This window comes from Sorex araneus, chromosome 3 (genome assembly GCF_027595985.1).
Source record: "Sorex araneus isolate mSorAra2 chromosome 3, mSorAra2.pri, whole genome shotgun sequence".
Taxonomy (NCBI): domain Eukaryota; kingdom Metazoa; phylum Chordata; class Mammalia; order Eulipotyphla; family Soricidae; genus Sorex; species Sorex araneus.
This window is the reverse complement of record NC_073304.1, coordinates 40,470,109-40,490,769: the sequence shown is the minus strand read 5'-3', so window position 1 is coordinate 40,490,769 and position 20,661 is coordinate 40,470,109. Positions and strand designations below refer to the sequence as shown.

Sequence of the window (20,661 nt, the reverse complement as noted above, 5' to 3'; positions counted from 1 at the left end):
GCCCCGGTTACCAGGAGGCGGAGCCCCCCGACGCGCCGTGGCCCGGATGTCCGGGCTCCGAGCCCAGGTCCGCTGATCCCGCAGCTTCTCCAAGGAAACCTACGGGCGGCCGATGGGTGAGTGGTCACCGTGGTCCAGGGAGCGTTTGCTTTCGTCTCTTGTTCTATACCCCGCTGCCCGCTTTGAGCTCTGCCCCGGAGGAGGATTGCAGCCCCTCGCGGGGTTCCGCGCGCCCTCGGGCGGCGAGCCGCACTGCTGCCCGCGGGCTGGGTGGGCGCAGGTCCCCCCTCAAGGCTGTCCGGGGGCAGAGGGGTGGAAGGGGGGTGGTCGAGCGTGCGCCCAGGGATAGGTTAGGCCGCACGGTCGTTGTGTTGGAAATGCCAGCCTATTCGTTTTGTTGAGTCCCCTTTGTTTAGTGTTCCTGAGGGCTGGCTCCCAGATTTAAAGTTGCAGCGTCAGTAAGTGCAGAAAACTGGCAAAAGGAGGCAGAAGCTAATTGGGGCATAATTGTTGTCTCCCGCCTCGATGTCAAACGGAAGTTTATAAGGCCCTTCCCAAAGCGGCAGGATCATGGCAGGGGAAATAAAAGATCCTCCCCCGACTACCCCCCCCAAAATCATCATTAACTAAAGACAAAGAAATGAGAAGCAAGTGAACGAACATTGAGAAGCCAGATCTTGTTTGATCTATAAGTTTGTTGGCTTTCAGTTTATCATACTAATTTTCAGATTTTCTTAATTTGGGAAGAAACCTTACCGCATCCATCAGAAAACCAAAGCCCGTATGAAAGAAGTTTCCAGTTCTGTTTCATAATTCATTTTTATTAGCTAGATGTTTAGTAAAATTCATCTAGTAAATTCTTTTGTATAGTAAAACATGAATAAATTGGTATTAAAAAAATGTCGAGCCCTAGAGATAATACAGCGTGTAGGGTGTTTACCTGCATGCCACCGACTGAGGTCCCAGCCTCTGCGTCCCATAAGGTCCCGAGCACTGCCAGGAGTAATTCCTGAGTGTAGAACCAGTAATCCCTGAGTAACCACTAAGTGTGACCCAAAAAGCATATATATATTTAAATGTCAAATCAGCTAAAAAAATCCCATGAATTTAAACAGACAGAGCGATTTGCTAAAACTGAAAGCTAAAAAATGAGGGATTTAGTGAGTTTCAATAGCACAAAGAGAAAGAAATCAAAAATCTGCTCAGATTTGAAAGGTGTCAAGGTCGTTTGAATCAGGTTGTCCAGATTGTGAGATTTTGAAGATTGTTTCAGAATACTCAGAAAATGCAAAACATTCCAAACATTCATCGTAGTTGTTTTGGAATCTTAAGTGGATCTTTGGTAGTTCCTAACCAGTGGAATCTGATGCTGAAAGCATATTTATTGAATGAATGAATCAATGAAGGAATCCTATATCTGTGATGGGAAAGACTCAATCACCTTTCAGATGTTTGAGATTTTTTTCTTTGTTTTGTTTTGTTTTTTTGCTAGGGCACTTGGTTGGACCACACCAGGCAATTCTCAGGGCTTACTCCTGGCTCCAGGAATCATTCCTCGCAGTGCTTCTAGGGATGCCACGATTCAAACCCCAGTCTGTCACGTAGGCATCCACTACAGTCACTACCTCTCCAGTCCCATCAGTCCCTTTAAGGCCAAAGACAATCTGTAGACATGAGAGTTTCTTTCTTTGCTTTGTGTATTTAAAGGACAGCTGCCGTTTTATTTCCTCAAGTCTTGAGATCAGACGTTTGATTGTAAGGTATTGTTTCCCATGATAGTTTTCAGTAAGCTTTTTGTAAAGGTGTCCCTATTTTCTCTAAGGACTTGCCTTTTATTCTGAAGTTGTACTTTTGTTTTGTTGGCATTATAGTGTGTGGGCCTTTTGCTGTTTGATTTTTTTTTGGGGGGGGGGGTTACACCTGGTGGTGCTCAGGGCTTAGTCCTGGCTCAGTAATCAGGGATCACTCCTGGCAGTGCTTGGGAGACAGTATGTGGAGCTAGTGACTTAACCTGGTCAAGCCTTATGCAAGGAAAGTGCCCTTTTTGCTATCTTAGCTCTCTTGATTAGACATTTTTTTTGAGGGGGAGTGGCAAAACCTGATGGTGCTCAGGGCTTATCCCCAGTTCTGCAGTATCAACTCCTGGCAGTGCTCAGTGGAACCATATGTGGTACCTGGGATTGAACCTGATCAGCTTGTGCAACCTGCCCATTGTACTATCTCTCCAGCCCTAACATGTATTTTATTGTGAATGAAACGGTAAAAAGTGTGTGAGTACACTCCTATGTTAATACCCAGACTGGGAAAAATAAAGGTGAGCTCCTCTATTAGTCCTCTAATTAAAGAAAAAGAAAAGAAAGAAAACTAGACTATTGTTTCCTAAAGTCAATGGCACTGCCCCTGGGGTGGGGAGCAAAGAACAATCCTGGGGAGACTATAGTGGCCTTGAATGTGATCAGGAGGCACTTTCTGTTTGTTCCGTTAAAGAAGGTAGTTAGGGATTGGTGATCACTTTTTTCCTTTTGAAGAGTGGGAGCCTCTACTTTTAAACCATCTAATCCAGGGGGGTGGCTGGCTAGAGCCTTTGGAGACATACTGGGATGGACATTGAGTTCTGGGGGTACATCCGGTTGGGGGGAAGGGACCTTAATAAAAAGAACAGTATCAGCAAGAGTCTTAGAGCACTTTCAGAGTCTCGTAGTATCCAAGGAGAAATTCGAATCTTAAATTTGTAATGACTTTTATCTAGTACATTGTTTTTAATTGAAACATTTCTGCCAAGTGGTTTGTTATTGCATTACATTTTATTATCACAAAAGATGTTACTATACTGATACTTGTTTTTAAAAAAAGCTGTCGATATTCAACCAGCATGCCTTGGACTCTATTGTGGGAAGACGCTGTTGTTTAAAAATGGCACAAATGAAGTATATGGAGAATGTGGGGTAAGTCTTTCTTATATATTCTTTAATTTGTACACTCTTTTTTTTTTCCCCTTCCCAAAGTCCCTTTTTTGCTGCTGATTGGAATGACAGAAGATCACTGGGGATCCACACTTGGGTTATGGGGTTTGCACACAGCATTGCGGGCTGTCCTTACTTCTTCCTGGTGCTTGTGTGTGTGCTGGTTGGGGTGCTCTTTGGGGCGGGGGGCTTGCTGTGGGCCCACAAATGCACTCACTGGGTGTCAGACTCCACCTTGCCCATTGTTGGTTTCAGTTGCAGTGCTCACCCCAGGTTCTCACTCCCCCCTCCCCCAACCTGAAGATGCTCAGGGTTTACTCCCACTCTGCACTCAGGAATTATTCCTGGTGGTGTTCAGGAGACCATATGGGATACTGGGAATCAAACCCAGGTTGGCTCATGCAAGGCAAATGCTGTACCTGCTGTACTGTTGCATCAGCCTTGGGTGTCACAGTTCTTGAAGTGGCATGCGCTCGTGTGGGGTGTGTGTACATATGTGTGTGTGTGTATGTGTGTGTGTTGTGTGCGCGTGTGTGTGTGTGTGTAGTGTCAGGAATAAGACTCATATTTCTTTTTTTGTTTGTTTTTTTGGGTCACACCTGGTAATGCACAGGGGTTACTCGTGTGTGTGTGTGTGTGTGTGTGTGTGTGTGTGTGTGTGTGTGGTGTCAAGAATGACTCATTTCTGTTCTTTTTTTTTTTTGCTTCTTGGGTCACACCTGGCAATGCACAGGGGTTATTCCTGGCTCTGCAGCTCTGCACTCAGGAATTACTCCTGGTGGTGCTCAAGGGACCATATGGGATGCTGGGAATCGAACCCAGGTCAGCTGTGTACAAGGCAAACACCCTACCCACTGTGCTATCACTCCAGCCCCTAACATTTCTTATATGCCAGTCATGCCCTTTACCGTGGAGCCACGTACTCAGCCCAAGGGAAGTTTCTTTTTTAGCAAGGGGTCATGGAAGCAGCAGGGATCAAAGTCAGGCACCCTGCCTGCCAGGCAATGCCATGCATTGCCTACACATGCATATGTACCTGACTGTTGCAGACACAGCAGAGCTGCTGGGACCACTTGTGATGCACATGTACAATACCAGGGATCAAATTCATGGTCTCACACTTGCAGGGCAGGCCGTTTTAGGCAATGAGTCATTCCCTCGGCCTCAGTAGAATCCTTTTGCTTTTGAAATAGCTTCACAGAATGTCTTTTACTCATTCACTTATAAAAGAATATGAATGCACAAATTAGATCTCCATGTGTTGTATTATCTATAATGTTGGTTTTTAACTTTAACTTTCTTATACCTGTGGACTGGTAGTTGAAAATTACTGGTCTTATACATTCATTGAGAATTACTTTATTAATTTTTGGGGGGGAGGGGGGTTGCGGGTGTGAGTGAGGAGTGTGGAGCACACCCAGCTATACTCAGGGTTTACTCCAGGCTCTGTGTTCAGCCTCATTCTTGGCTATCATTCAGTGAGCCATATGTAATGCCGGGGATTGAACCCAGGTCAGCTGCATGTAAGGCAAACACCTTCCTCCTTTACTATCTGCCCAGCCCCCGCCCCAGTATTTAATAGTTCTCTTGAGGGTGGGGGCATTTCAGGTCGGGCTCATGAGCAGGTGGGCTCCTTGTGATTTTCAGCCCACTGTGTTGAGGGTTCACTACAAAGGCCTGAGGCTGTGGTGCTCCTTTGGTACTGTGACACCAGGGATTATCCAGGCCACCCTGGCAGTCTTGGAGAACTCCAGGGCTTGTACCCAACAACGCTGGGGGATCATGTGGTACCAAGTTTCAACCAAAAGTAGCCTAATGCAAGGAAGGGCATGTATCTTAACCCCTATACTATCTCTAGCCCCAGAATTTTGTAATCTTAGAGTAATTTCTAATGATTTTTTTGTGAGTGATGTGGTACAGTGGGTATCCCAAGAAAGTTAACAAATTCCATTGTTTCTTTGCAGTTGTTTCATATGATATTAATAACTAGACTTTCCATTTGATGTTAGTTAATTTAGTAAATTTAATAACATACAGACAAGTGCAATGTAGGTTTCTTTTTATTTTCCTTTTTTATTTCTAAGTGGTGCAATTGTAGACATGTTTTCTGAAATAGGATGCTTCATAGAATGATTTTTGTGGGGTATAATGTTATAAAATACTGCCTGTCTATAAAATATTATTTCTATGATTTATAGGTGTGTCCAAGAGGTCAGAGAACAAATGCACAGAAATATTGTCAGCCTTGCACAGACTCTCCAGAACTTTATGATTGGCTCTACCTAGGATTTATGGCGATGCTTCCTCTTGTATTGCACTGGTTTTTCATTGAATGGTACTCAGGGAAAAAGAGGTTAGTTTTTTTTAACATATCTGCATGGAGCAATGTTGGAATAATATTTAGAGGACCTTGTAAAGTAATTTACTTCTGCTATTTTAAGTGTGGCAGACTATCTCTTTTGTGTTAATTTTGACTGTGGTGGGGCTGGAGTGATAACACAGCAGGTAGGGTGTTTGCCTTGCATGCGGCCGACCCAACTTGGATTCCTCTGTCCCTCTCGGCTAGCCTGGCAAGCTACCCGTGGCGTATTCGATATGCCAAAAACAGTAACAACAAGTCTCACAATGAAGATGTTACTGGTGCCTACTTGAGCAAGTCGGTGAGCAACAGGATGACAGTGACAGTGACAGTTGACTGTGGCAAGAGAACTTAATGAGTGTTTATTAAGTAATTATTAAGGGAAATATTGTTATGTTTTACTGTAAATGATCTTGAGTTTTTTAAATCTCTCAATTATAATCTTTATTGTTTTCTATGGAGAATTGGTTCTGGATGGAGACTCTTTATTTTATTAAACTAAAAAAATTTTTTAGGAGCCAGAGAGATAGTGCAATGATAAGGCAGTTGCCTTGCATGTGGCTGCCCTGGATTTAACCCCTGGCACACCATGGGTTCCTCAACCTCCAGGAGAGATTCCTGAGCACAGAATAGAAGTAAGCCTTGAACACTGTCAAGTGTGGCTCAAAACCAAAAAAATAATTTTTTTAAATTGAAATAACCTTGCGTTTTAACATAATGCTTCATGTATGTATCATTATAAATCATGTATTTATTATTATAAATCATTGTAAATCAACATTTGTATTAGAAATACAAGAGTATCCTGCTAAGTGAAATGAGTCAGAAAGAGAGGGACAGATATAGAAGGACTGCGCTCATTTGTGGAATGTAGAATAACATCACATGAGGCTGACACCCAAGGACAGTAGATACAAGGGCCAGGGGGATTGCCCCATAGCTGGAAGCCTGCTTCATGAGCAGAGGGGAGAAGGCAGATGGAATAGAGAAGGGATCACTAAGAAAATGATGGCTGGAGGAATCAGTTGGGATGGGAGATGCGTGCTGAAAGTAGATAATGGACCAAACATGATGATCTTTCAGTGTCTGTGTTGTAAGCCATAATGCCCAAAAGTAGAGAGAGAGTATGAGGAATATTGTCTGCCATGGAAACAGGGGGAGGGTGGGGTAGACTGGGGATATTGGTAGGGGAGAATGTGCACTGGTGGAGGGATATGTGTTTGATTATTATGTGATTGTAATCCAAACATGAAAGCTTGTAACTATCTCACAGTGATTCAATAAAATTAAAAAAAAAAAAGAAAAAATATTTATGCCTCACTTCCCCATTTTATCTCCCCTCCTTACAGCTTTCTCAGATACTCTTAGTTCCATTTTCAATGTCCACTGATTTGTCTTTTTATTTTTTCTGCTCATCAGTTTTGTATCTTTATAATGTACACAAAGGTAAAATTATCCAATACTTTTTTTTTCCTTCTGACTTATTTCACTTCATATCTTATATATAGAAATCTATTCTAGGTGAGTATTAAAATAATTGGACATGGGAATTGAGAGAATTTGGGTTAAGGTGCTTGCCTTTTCTGTGGCTGGCCTTATTTGGATTCTGGGCACCACACACTGCCCTCTGATCACCTCCAGAATTGACCCTTGAGCACAGAGCCAGAAATAAGTCCTAAGCTGAGTGTGGGCCCACTCGAATGAACATCTTTTTTTGGAAGACATCACAGAAGAGAGAAAAATTCAACCCACACTCTTGAGAAAAAAACCTTTACAACTTAATGAAGCAGAATGGAGAAAAAGTATTGTATGGTCACTTGAAATAGTATATGGCAGTGGAAATGATTGAACCTTAGCTATAAGCAGTAACAGTGAATCTTAGAAATGTAATTTTTAATGGAAAAAATTTCTTAAGAGTTAGCATTAATGAGGGCTGGAGCAGTAGTATAGTGGGTAAGACACTTGCATGGCATGTGGCCCACCTGGGTTTGATCCTTGGCACCCCAAGTCGTCCGCTGAGCCCGTCAGGACTGAGTCCTGAGCTCAGAGTCAGGAGTAAGCTCTGAGCACTGCCGGGTGTCACCCAGAAACAAAACAGTTAATATCTATGTAATACCACTTTTGCAGTGTTCAAAATTAAGCAAAATTAAATTGGTTTTGAAATATAAATAGAAAATTAATAAAAACTTGAAAAACTGATAAAAACTTACTAGTATAATAGTTGCCTCTAGGGGAGAGACTAGTGTGGAATGGGGAAGAGCAGAAGCACATGTAAGTTGTAAATATTCTAGATATTGGGTTAGACGGTGAGCTTATAATATTTATTATTATGCTCTATAACTGATATGTGATATAGTTTATGTACCATTTACTTTTAAATCATACCTGGGTAACTATAGTGAATTTTTTTATAATATGGCAAGATGCTAAACTGCTGATGAGATGAATTTCTGTTCTTTTGTCTTTTTGTGAGTGGTATTGGGACAGTTTTCTAGGATAACTGTTGTCCTGTTTTTGTAAGGCTTAACTACTTGTTTCCATATTTACTTGATTTTTTCTATTTATTGGCTTTGGAGTTTTCAGTGAAAAGTTCTCTCAGGATCCATATCTTGAAACATACGCACACTTTATTATTTTTATAAAGTTGTTCACAATAGACACAGATTTTATTTAAAGCAGTTTAAATCTTGAAACCATTGTAATGGAATTCTTTTGTCTTATTAGTTCCAGTGCACTTTTTCAACACATCACTGCTTTATTTGAGTGCAGTATGGCAGCTGTCATCACCTTACTTGTGAGTGATCCAGTTGGTGTTCTTTATATCCGTTCGTGTCGAGTATTGATGCTTTCTGACTGGTACACAATGCTCTACAACCCAAGCCCAGATTACATCACCACAGTACATTGTACTCATGAAGCTGTCTACCCATTGTAAGTATTTGTTTCGATTTAAGATCATTTTATTAATGATAATTGCAGATTTCACTCATTTTCACAGGACGAACATTCTGAAATGGCTTCCAGGCACTGGGGAGGAGATCCAGGGAAGATATTTCTTCTCTTAAGGGGCACATAGGTTAATAGGACAAAACAAGAACACATCTAACTTTCAAAATGATACTACATCTTTTAAAGCATACATGAGCCCTTCTTAAACAAGCCACAGGTGTTTCTTTAAAAGGAATTTAAGGATTGGGGAGGTAGTACAGTAGATAAGGCAGTTGCAGATGGTCCTTACCTGGGTTTCATCCCTGGCACCACATATGGTCCCCTGAGCACAGAGCCAGGAGTCAACCTTGAGCACGACTGGATGTGCATCCCCCAAAGGAATTAAGGAATTATAAAGAAAACCTTACATGCAACGAAGAAGCAATGTCTGACACATAGGAAAAGTATTTTGGAGTTAAAATCAGGCTTGAGTCAGCTGCTGTCATAGTCACATTTTTCTTGCTTATGACAATATCTGTAAAGTCTGCAGTAGAGGCGTCATAAAATGCAGGTCAGAGCAGACCTGGTGATAGGTGCTGGCACTTCTGCCCTCTTTCTGCACTATAATAGCAACTTAACATTTATTTCAACACTTGTTCCTGCTGAGCTGGGTGACTATTGCAGAATCTTGTGACTATACTGTCAGCCAAGGAGAATCACAGAAACAACTTCATTGATTAAACTGTTTCCATCTATCTAACATCCCTGAATTTAGTAGAATTTTTTTCTTGGAAGCTTTGATAATAGTCACTATGAAATGGCCTGCCTGCCTTATTCTAATCATTGTGCACAAAAATGATTTTTTTAAATTATGAGATTTCATAATCAGTATTGGGTTTTTACGTATTATTTACTTAACCATTTTAAACTTAAATGTGAGGCTATACTGGAACTACACATTTCAGAAATCCATAAGCCATTGTAATATTTTCCTTTTGTGAAGCAATTAAAGAATAATGGTATAAAATTACCTCTGGGTCACTGTTATGTTGACCAGTAAATGCAGTTTTCTCAATTGGTGTATAAAAATCTACTTCCATACTAAATTGGAAAACAAGGATTCTTTACTGATAACGTTTTAAGTTGAAATTAATTAGATCCCAGGATCAGAAGGTTTGCCCATGGCTTGGAAGCCAATCTCATGTGCTGGAGGAAAAGGTAGTTGGGGTGGAGAAAGGAGTACTAAGTAAATGATGTTTGGAGAGATGGCTCGGGATAGTAGATGCTTGCTGAAAGTAGACTATGGACCAAACATGATGGCCGCTTGATACCTGTATTGTAAACCATAACACCCGAACGAACAGAGAGAGTAAGAGGGAATGTGTCTGCCACAGAGGCAGGGAGTGGGGGTGGCAGGAGAGATTGGTATTATTGGTGGTGGAGAATGGGCACTGGTGGAGGGATGGGTACTTGAACATTGTTTGACTGGAATGCAATCATGAAAGTTTGTAAGTCTGTAACTGCATCTCATGGTGGTTCATTAAAATAAATAAATAAATCTTGTCTATCCAGTAAATAAACATGGATCCAAGATCTCATTTGATCTAAACTTTAGAGACATCCCCCAATAAATGGAAACAGCTATAAACAGAAAAAACAATAATTAGATCAGATTTGATTTAAAAAAAAAAAACGTGGGGCTGGAGTGATAGCACAGTGGGTAGGGCGTTTGCCTTGCACGCGGCCGACCCAGGTTCGATTCCCAGCATCCCATATGGTCCCCTGAGCACGGCCAGGGGTAATTCCTGAGTGCAGAGCCAGGAGTGACCCCTGACCATCGCTGGGTGTGACCCAAAAAGAAAAAAAAATGTGTATCATTAATAGCATTGTAAAAAAATAGCTTTATAATATTAAAACTGAGTTACTGGAAATGAAATGTATAGTTACATTTGTGAAAAGTAGCTTTAGCTGTGAGATTAATTTTTTCTCCTTTATACCAGAGACACAGATGAAACAGGCAGGGGAGATTCAAGATAAGGTCTTTAGGGGACAAAAGTAGGAAATCCTGTATCCAGTCATGAGGCTCGATTCCTCGTCATTAGATAGGTAATGCCCTGTAGTTTCTTTCTGATTAAAGTAACCTTCCTAGAGTTCCTAAGAAATTACAGGTTGCCCAGTGGAAAGATTTCATTTGCTTTGATGTTGGTAGGGGGTGGCTTAATAAAGTAACACATCTTCCAGGAGGTCGGCCATGTAGTGAATGGAATCTAGGGCTGGGCAGAACACATCAAGAGAGCACAGTGTACAGAGGAATGGGGCTGGTCATCTGAGAATATCCCTATACTTGTGACTCCCCTCTAGAGGTATAGTAAAATGAGTAGTAAGGATAATAAAAAGAATCTCAAAATCTTCATGAAAAGAAAGTTAAAACTGTGTACCCCCATTGTTCAAAATAAAGAACTAGAAACTATATTCTGGTCATACAGAAAGAATTTTAGAACTCCTTTCTTTTAAAAATTGCATCGTAGGAACTTGAAAAGCAATAAAAGCACACTCAAGTAAAATAATATTCTATTCCTTGAGGGTATCACTGCTAAAGCTTGTTTCATTTCTGTATGTATGATTGTCCATAGTTTTTAAAGAATATTAAGGTTATAAATATTAAGGTTATACCATGCAGAAGTTTTATTATAATCTGCTCTTTTCATGTAATCTGTTAGGCACAGTTATCTTAGTTAACATTTCTTTTTTAACTAGATTTTTAATGCTAGCGTAGTGTTCCAACATGAATATGCCACAAAATTTAATTTTATACTGTTGAATATTTCTTCCTGAGTTTTTCTTATTATGTTAGTAACTATACTTGTTTATAGGGTTAAGGCTGGTACTTTTTTTTTACAACCTCTGTTTCCTTTAGATAAATTTCTAGAAACAAACTTGCTGATTTAAATATTTTTAGGGCTTTTGTTGCACATTTCTAGACTGTTTCCTGGAAAGGAGTTGGCCACATTTTCCAGCGGTAAAGGAGTGTATTTGGCCAAACCATGCAAGTGTGACCTATCAGTGGGCAGACTTCTTAAATCTCTTTTTAGGAACTTGACTGTAAAAATAATGATACAAATTTATTTTAAATTGTATATTTAATGTTATGATTTCTTATGTTACAGATACACCATTGTGTTTATCTATTATGCATTCTGCTTGGTATTAATGATGCTACTCCGACCTCTTCTGGTAAAGAAGATTGCCTGTGGGTTAGGAAAGTCAGATCGATTCAAAAGTATTTATGCTGCACTTTACTTCTTCCCAATTTTAACTGTGCTTCAGGCAGTTGGTGGAGGACTCTTATGTAAGTTTTATGGGTAAAATCAATGAAATGTTTATTATTTATATGTGATAATTTTTTTTTATCTTTTGCTTCAAAATACCTTTTTTTATCCTTGAGAGCAAACCATAAGTATTTTGCTAAAACATTGTCTTTAAAAAGTATATTTTGCTAAGACATTGTCTTTAAAAAGTCATGACTTTCAATACAAAAATTATGACTTTCTTGGAATGTAATCGAATTTGTAAGAAATCAGTGGCAAGTGGGGCCAGGGTGATATTATAGCATGTAGGGTGTTAGCCTTCATGCAGGCAACCTGGGCTCTATCCCTAGGACTACGTTTGGTCCCTCCCTGCCAGGAGTGATCTTTGAGCCTAGAACTAGGAGTAAGCACTGAGCACTGCCACGTGTCGCCAGAAAAAAAGAAAAAAAGGAAATAAGAAATCAGTAGCAGCTAATTAAACTGATTTTTATTTGTAGAATTCCTTGAATTTAAGAAGCTTAACCTAAATAAGAAACTTTTAAACCAGATAGTAAAAATTGAAGAACAAAAGTTGGTTTAATATATGATATATGCAAATTACTCTTGATGGTATATATTTTTACCATTAAGTTTATACATTCCTTTATGGCAATCTTTTCGGTAAAGTAAAAATCCTCCATCATGCATATATTCTTTTAGTAGATTAATGTTTATTAACCCAGCAACCATTCTGAGTTGTGACTCAAAATGAGAAATTATTATTCAAAAGATTCACGTACTAGGAAACTATGAATAACTAAGAAAATAGATTAATACTTATTTGAATGTGTGACACTGACCACTACAAGGATGTTGGGTATCATCTTTAAGATGGAGCCTGCCAGCATTCAGAGGGCCTGCCCTCTGACCTAAAGGATCTGGGTGAGAGTAAGCAATAGTTTCAAGTTGCATAAGTTGGTGAAGGTGACAGTGAAACTGAAGGTAAAGCCCTGGGAAGAAAAAAATGAGATACTAGGGATCTGTCTTTCCTCATTCATGTTTTGCCTGGAATTTGAAAATCTTTAGTGTCTTGATGCTGTTTTATAAACCTCTTGGTTATGAAATGGAGAAAAGGGAAAAAGTAGTAAAGAACAAGGAAAGGTTTGGAAAGTTAACCCATGGAGACTCTCAGCATCTTTTTCCTTTATTGTTTGTGCTGATATTGGAACATACCTTTCTACACACAAATAACTCTAAATCATTTTATAGACCTCCACTCAAAACATAGGATCAAAGTATTACTCATAATTCATTCATACAAAGTATCAAGGCTTGTAATCTGCTAAAATTAATTATACAACGTTTTCATACCTAGTCATAATTTTGTTTGTTTGTTTGTTTTGCTTTTTGGGTCACACCCGGCGATGCTCAGGACTTACTCCTGGTTTTGCACTCAGGAATCATTCCTGGCGGTGCTCGGGAGACCATATGGGATGCTGGGAATTGAACCTGGGTCAGCTGCGTGCAAGGCAAACACCCTACCTGCTGTTCTACCACTCCAACCCCTAGTCATAATTTTGTGGTGTTGAAAAAAATAGGTAATTGGTTTGTTATATGTTCAGGCTGTTATAACAGAACAGCAGAACAAATAGCAGAAATCTTTTTCTCCACGTTGTGGGGACAGGCCCCAGCAGATTTCTGTGTGTAGCAAGGGACTGCATTTTGATTCTTCGTTGTCTTCTCCCTGTGTCTTCACAGAGTAGAGGATCTCCCTATGTCCTCTAAGATCTCTTGTAAGAACACTTATTCTGTTCATGTGAATTACATCCCTGTGACCTAATTAATAATCATCCTCCAATGGCCCCACCTCCTGATACCATTACAGTGCATGTTGGGATTTCAATTTCTGAATGTGGGAAGGATGCATTCAGTACCAGCAAAGGAGATGGGGGTCTGAGCGAAGTAGTACAGCAAGAGGCTTCTGGTAGAGAGACCAGAGGCTCAGGAGAGAGACCCTGGGAGTAATGAGAAAGACGGCAATGTCAGACTCCCAATTTTTGGAAGTGATACATACTGAAGCTGGTTTTTCAGTGAGAGCTATATTTGAAAACCCCAGGGAAATGCAGATGCAGATTACCAGACTGTACTTCCAGACCTAGTTGCTCAAAAACCTCATTTTAAAAAAAAAAACAACCTTAGCATAAGAACCACTCCTGATCCTACCATGAGCCCATGACTGCCTTCACTCCCCACAACTTGGTCATTTTTAGAAACTGATCATCCTCCTTTCACCTTACATGAATTTTTACTTTAATATGTCATTAGCAACACTATTTGTAAGTTAAAAGCAGTTTTGTTAAGTAGTTTTAAGGACTTAATGTCTGTATACGATAAAAGGTTCTAAATGTCACACATTATTAAATTAACAAGTATTCAATTATTCAGTAAGTTGTATTAGAGTCTATATAGATAATTCAGTTTCTGGCTGCTCATTCCTGAACTGACATTTGAAATTGTTCCAAATGGATTCCACTGTAGTGTAGAATGATTAGTAGTTTTGTGAATTAAAGTATTTTAAAATAATTATATGAAAAATCAATTTTTTGTCAATGTGCCCATTTAAAATAGTGTTATACATTTGAAACACAAATGAAAAGTGTTCTGTTAGAAGAAAAATCACTTAAAGTAATAATATTATGCTGTATTTGAAAGAGATCGATTTGTCCTTTGAAGTTTTTATTGATATGTTCACTTTTCTAATAGAATAATTAAAGCCAAATTATTCATATACAGCTTTCTTAATCAAAATTTCCTATCTGGAGCCTAATACAGAAAATTATTTAAGTAGTTATTTTAAATTTCTCATTTTGTATATAAACTTTTCTAAATGCATAGGAAAGAAATTAGTGCTTCATGTTAAATGGATGCCATAAGGCAGGGATCTTTAAAGGTGGACTAGTGGTAGTTTTATATTTTTAAATAGTTGGTGGGGTGGACCTTACTGAGACAGAATATACTGAAAACTTGGGTATGTGAATTTTGTGACTGAAATGTCCAGGCTTCTCAGAGTTGGGATGGGCCACTTCTCCCCCACTCCCCTTATACTCCTGGTAGCACTGGCGATCACCCTTACCAGCCAAGTCCAGCGCCACCATGTCAGCTCTTCTACCAGCCTTGCTCTAGAGAGAGAGCCATAAATAAATCTCAAAAGCGTTAAAAAGCCACAGTTAATCTTGGACCTGTACAAGGCTGAACAGCTGATGGTAAATCAGAGGGAGGCAGATCAGCTTGGGGGCCTCCCAAGCAGAGCCCCCGTCAGCCGCTTGCTTCCACAATTTAAAAGCACCACCAAGCCCCAGGCCTGACTCCACCATCTCAGGACGGACCTCACCAAGATATGATTTCCTGAAAATTCAGGTATGCAGGTTTTGTGACTGAAATCTCCAGGCTTTCTCAGGGGTCGGGATGGGCTGCCTCTCCCTACCTCCCTGTATTCCCGGAAGCCTCAGCAGTCACATCCATACCCAGTTAAAAAGCTGCTCCAGCCTACTCTTCTGATAACAATAGTGAATGCCCTGAACAAGCACTGTGACCTCTTAGTACCTGTATTGCAAACTATAATGCACAAAAGTAGAGGAAAGCTAGCGGTGAGAGGTGCGGTGTTGAGAGATGATGGGAGGGAAAAGGGGGACATTAGTGATGGGAAATATACACTAATGAGGGATGGGTGTTGGATCATTGTATAACTGAAACCCAATCATGAACAGTATTATCATGGTCTATTTTTTTTCGATAAAAAATGTTTTTTTAAAGTAATGTGGAGTTCATGCCTGCTTCAGTCAGCGTAATCAGTGGCTGAATAAATAGCAGGACTCTTACATTAAACAAATAATAATAAATGGTTTATTGCAGAAATGGAAGAAGTATTGATTGACAAGTGAAAATTATGTAAAATTAAGATTCTCTTCATAAATTTGTTGGGATTAGGCAAACCTATTCATTTTATGTCTTTGGGGGTCACACCTGGTGGTGCTCAGGGTTATTCCTGTCTCTATAGTCAGAAAATACTCCTGGTAGTACTTGGGGGACCAAATGGGGTGCCGTGTGCTATGCTTTCTCCATGTTTATTTATGTTTATTTATATCTCGTTTGTCTGCCTTCCTGCTGTAGCTGCAGCGTCCATGATTGAGACAGACCCGTATGGTCCACAAAGCCAAACATATTTACTCGCTGACCTTTAGCTGGAAAGCTTTGCTGAGCCCTGCCTTAGTGCATTTGGGCTTAGGCCTCTCACAGGACCTGTAGAGAAAGTTTGACTCTGGAATTTATGGAAGTTTTTTGATGTTAGGCCCAGAAAACAAGTTTCAACATAATATGTTGTTTGCTTTTCAGATTATGCCTTCCCATATATTATATTAGTATTGTCTTTGGTTACTCTGGCTGTGTACATGTCTGCTTCTGAAATAGAGGTAAGAAATCTTTTTTGTTTAAGAATTTTTAAATGCTTGTGACAATCGAATTCAATAGAATAAGACAGAGATAATACTACAACTAAGTAGATTCACATAGTAGCTTCTAGCTCATTAGTTTTACAAAAGGTTATATAACTTGTATATTATATTTGCTTGAGAAATTAGTGAGTTATTAGTGATCCAGGATGTTGGAGAAAATAATCATCTTACAAAATTTCACACATGGAAATATTTATTGAAATAATTGAAAACATTGAAAACTTATTAACACTATTTTGAGAGAAACAAAATGCCTTATTATATATAGATTATTTTAATTTTGTTTTACAATGGCAGCACTAGTAGCAATCTATAATCATATCTATATTCTGTATGAGTTTTTGTTTCGAGTTTCATTTTAATTGATTATGGACTTTTACTTATGCTTTCTAATATATGTAATGTTTTGATGACTTAGAAGTAACATGACAAAGTTATTTTGTTTGTATCAATTACTTGTTTATGACAGGTGATTTTGTTTTGATACTTTTTTTTTTTTTTTTTGCTTTTTGGGTCACACCTGGCATGCACAGGGGTTACTCCTGGTTCTACACTCAGGAATTACTCCTGGCAGTGCTCAGGGGACCATATGGGATGCTGGGATTCGAACCCAAGTCAGCCGCATGCAAGGCAAACGCCCTACCCACTATGCTATCGCTCCAGCCCCTGTTTTGATACTTTTTTGCCTCTAATTTTTTACTAATTCCTTGTGAGGCCACTATTCAAAGGAACTTGAAACCAATTCCAAGGAGATGAAAATATAGTATTTTCAGTGTTATTCTGTCCGATATCCTGTGTTTGCTAATCTAGTCTGAATTGCCTAATCCATTGATATTTGATTTTTCATTAAAAAATGTTTAATCCAGGGGCTGGAAAATAGGAGATAACAGTAGACCTCTTGCATGTCGTGGCCCTGGGTTTGATTTCTGACACTGCAAGACCCCTAAGCACAACTGGGAATAGCCTTCAGGCTCCCCGAGAATTGTTTAAAAGACCCAAAAATCGGGGCTGAGCAATAGCACAGCGGGTAGGGCGTTTGCCTTACACGCGGCCGACCCAGGTTCGATTCCCAGCATCCCATATGGTCCCCTGAGCACCGCCAGGAGTAATTCCTGAGTGCAGAGCCAGGAATAGCCCCTGTGCATCGCAAGATGTGACCCAAAAAGCAAAAAAAAAAAAAAAAAAATCAGCCAAATAAATAGAATGTCTTTTAAAATGTTCAACCCAGAGAAAGTCAGTTATTAACTCTTTGAAGTGGTTACTGTTGCTGTTCCTTTTCTATTATGTCATTGAGTCAGAGGGGAAAAATCACGATGACTTTTAGATAGAATAGTAGTAAGAAACTAAACAGAATTTTTTACAGTGATTATTTGAATATTTCCATTTGTATAATATCCCTGGACTGGAGCAATAGCACAGCAGGTAGGGCGTTTGCCTTGCACGTGACCAACCCGTGTTTGATTCCTCCTTCCCTCTTGGAGAGCCTGGCAAGCTACCTAGAGTATCCCACCCGTACAGCAGAGCCTGGCAAGCTATCCGTGGCATATTTGATATGCCAAAAACAGTAACAACAAGTCTCACAATGGAGACGTTACTGGTGCCCGCTCAAGCAAATTGATGAACAACAGGACAACAGTGCTAGTGCTAGTATAATATCCCTAGTTCTGTTTTATATTCTTTCATCAACATTTTAATACTCTTAGAAAATATAAGAAAATTTGGTACTTTATCACGTCTGAGAAAAAGTTGATGCGGGAAATTGTTAGGTATTTAACCAAGATTAAGTCTTTGAAATTTCTATTAATTATAACTACCATAAATAGATAAATTGGTTTGAATCTTGTTCTCTGCATGGAAATCTTCTGTACAAAAGGTTCATGTATTTATGGACTGGAGAGATAGTACGGCGGGTAGGGTGCTTACTTTGGCATGAAGCTTACTCAGATTTGATCCCCACCATCCCATATGGTCCCCCGAGCACCACCAGGAGTACAGGAGTAACCCCTGAGTATCGCTGGGTATGGCCCCCAAAACAAACAAGAAAAATGTTCATATTTTTTAATTAGCATGCTATGTAAGAAATAAACACTACAATCAGAAAAAGACAGCTTTAGCTCTAGGTGATTTGATAAGCCATTTAATAAGAGAAAGTTGTAACTTAGTGGTTACAACCTACATTTTGGTATGTCTATTAACACTTTTGGGCATTGCTGTTTGTAATAGTGAGGTACTTTTAATTGCTGCATATTACCGAGGTGTATTAAAGATTAGAAGGAAATCATGTGTCATTCCTGTTTCTCTCTAATTCTTAGGCAGCAGACTACAGGTGTGCTAGAAATGAAGGAAACCCGATGTGTTTTCCTCCTGTAGCTTCAGCTGCAGTGGGTCAGGGCAAAAGAAAGCACATAATGTGGACTTCTCTTTCTAGTTGGGATCTTACAGAAGCAGCTCATGGTCCCTGGTTGATGGGTAGTGTGATATAGAACTAGGAGACAGGCTCCTGTCTGCTGAATGTGACCAGGGAAACCTTTCTTTTCCATCTGTACAGTTGAGTGTCTGAGATGGGGGAGATGTCTTATTTTCTTTTTAGTTCAGACATTCTATAAATCTGAGGTTATGTGTGTGGGAAATGATGTATTTTAAGTTAATAGGTAATTAGCTGATTCAGCCCAATAATATGTATTACTCTTTTCTTTTTATAAATTATATAGAACTGCTATGATCTTCTGGTCAGAAAGAAAAGACTCATTGTTCTCTTCAGTCACTGGTTGCTTCATGCCTATGGAATAATCTCCATTTCCAGAGTGGATAAACTCGAGCAAGATTTACCCCTTTTGGCATTGGTACCCACCCCAGCCCTTTTTTACTTGTTCACTGCAAAATTTACTGAACCTTCACGTATACTCTCAGAAGGAGCCAATGGACACTGAACGTAAAATGTCATAAAGCCTAATAAGTGTTCTTAAATAAAAAAGTGAAGAATCAAAAATACATTCATTCTCTTCTGTTGCACATGGAAAAACAAAAGTATATCTTTATGTCTGTTTATTTTGACCTAGCAGACTTTATGATTGGACTTGAAAATGCAAATAACCCATTGTATTCTGCATATAATGCATATAATACAGTAAAGCCAGCATTCTATTATAGTGGACACATTTGAGGAGCACTTAACTCTTGCAACAGTTTATTTTATAGAGCAAAATAAAGTTTATGTGTATCTAGCAGAGCATTCTTCCCATTTTTATTAAGAAAAACATTAACAAGTATGAAATCCTTAGCATTGACATAATTGTGCATGCCTGTTGTGTTTCTTTTTTTTCCATGTATAATTAATTGTGAAGGCAAATATACGTGTGGGGTCTGATAGAAAACATGAAACTATGTTTCTGTTATCATTTTCACCAATAAAGTATTTTGGTCTATTATCAGAATGAGTATATTTTATATAATAGATTTTCTGTTTATAGGTAGTGCAGTTGAGACATCTTCAAATTATTTCTCTTCCTACAAAGAAAAACAGTAATGAAAAGCTTAACTCCAAAAGCTGATACGTGTTCTGACATTTGATTTTTACCAAACTAATTGTGGAAATAATTTAAAATATCAGGTTATGTTAGTCATTTCCAAATGAGTAAGTACATGTATTCACATATCCCCTTTAGATATAATTTTGGGAAAACCCACATATATACACATGCCAACTTGTCTTATTTTGTTTATATTTTTTTTTCACATGTAACATCTTTGCATTAGGGTATATCTTAAAACTGATGGCTTTTAGAGATACCTAAATATAGATGTATCTAAAAACATAGATTATCTACTTAGAGATAATCCCTTTTCAAAAAAGAGACAGTTTTCTTATGGTTGGGTATTGATAATAATATGCTGCTACTTTTATACTCTGAAGTATTTTAAGAGACTCATGGTTGTACCCACGGAAGCAAAATAAGAGTTTTTCTCAACCTAGTAATTTGACTGTGCTTAGATATTTGTGTTCTTTAAAGTGGGTAAGGTATTGATTCAGTGCTTCAATGGGAAAAGTATAAATTTGGTAAATCTAAGATTGCTAACAATTGCAATATATAAAAAACACTCACGTCCATTGTATTCATGCATTCTGAATTCATAGTTGCATCCTTTAACTTTTTTTTCAGTTTTTTTTCTATTACTTTCTTTCTGCATTCATCCAGTGGTGCTTCTGGAACTTTAACTTTTTTAATAGGTCTCTTTTTCTTTTCTGTAGATATAAAAATAAGCTATAAATATTCCATATGTATATATCTTACAAGTTTGGGTGATTTTTGGCATTCATTAAATTACCCTGTGAAGGACCAAACCAATAGTACAGTAGTACAGTAGTACAGGACACTTGCCTTGCACATGACTGACCCAGATTCAATACCCAGAATCCCATGTGGACCCCCAAACATTGCCAGGAATAGTTCCTGAGTGCAAAGCCAAGAATAACTTCTGAGCATTGCCAGGTGTGGCCCCCAAACAAACAAAAATTACCCTGTGAGTCTAAATTCTCAAAGAATCTTTAATTAGGTAATAGTTCTCGATGTGGTGAGTAGCTGGGGTCAAGTATCTAAATACCAAAAGTTATA

General features: G+C 39.0%; 1 protein-coding gene across 2 annotated transcripts; it reads left to right on the top strand.

Moving 5' to 3' along the window:
- Positions 1–3: 3 nt before the first annotated feature.
- Positions 4–19,476, top strand: JKAMP (JNK1/MAPK8 associated membrane protein). 2 transcript variants are annotated; one of them, XM_004601786.2, is made up of 7 exons: positions 4–116; positions 2,854–2,945; positions 5,162–5,316; positions 8,047–8,253; positions 11,418–11,599; positions 15,930–16,006; positions 18,760–19,476. In XM_004601786.2, exons 1-7 carry the CDS (start codon positions 113–115, stop codon positions 18,976–18,978), a joined length of 936 nt encoding a protein of 311 aa, XP_004601843.1. In that variant the 5' UTR covers positions 4–112; the 3' UTR covers positions 18,979–19,476. The 2 variants fall into 2 exon arrangements, with proteins under 2 accessions (XP_004601843.1, XP_054987125.1); XM_055131150.1 differs by having other exon boundaries at positions 36–116; positions 2,872–2,945.
- Positions 19,477–20,661: the final 1,185 nt, after the last annotated feature.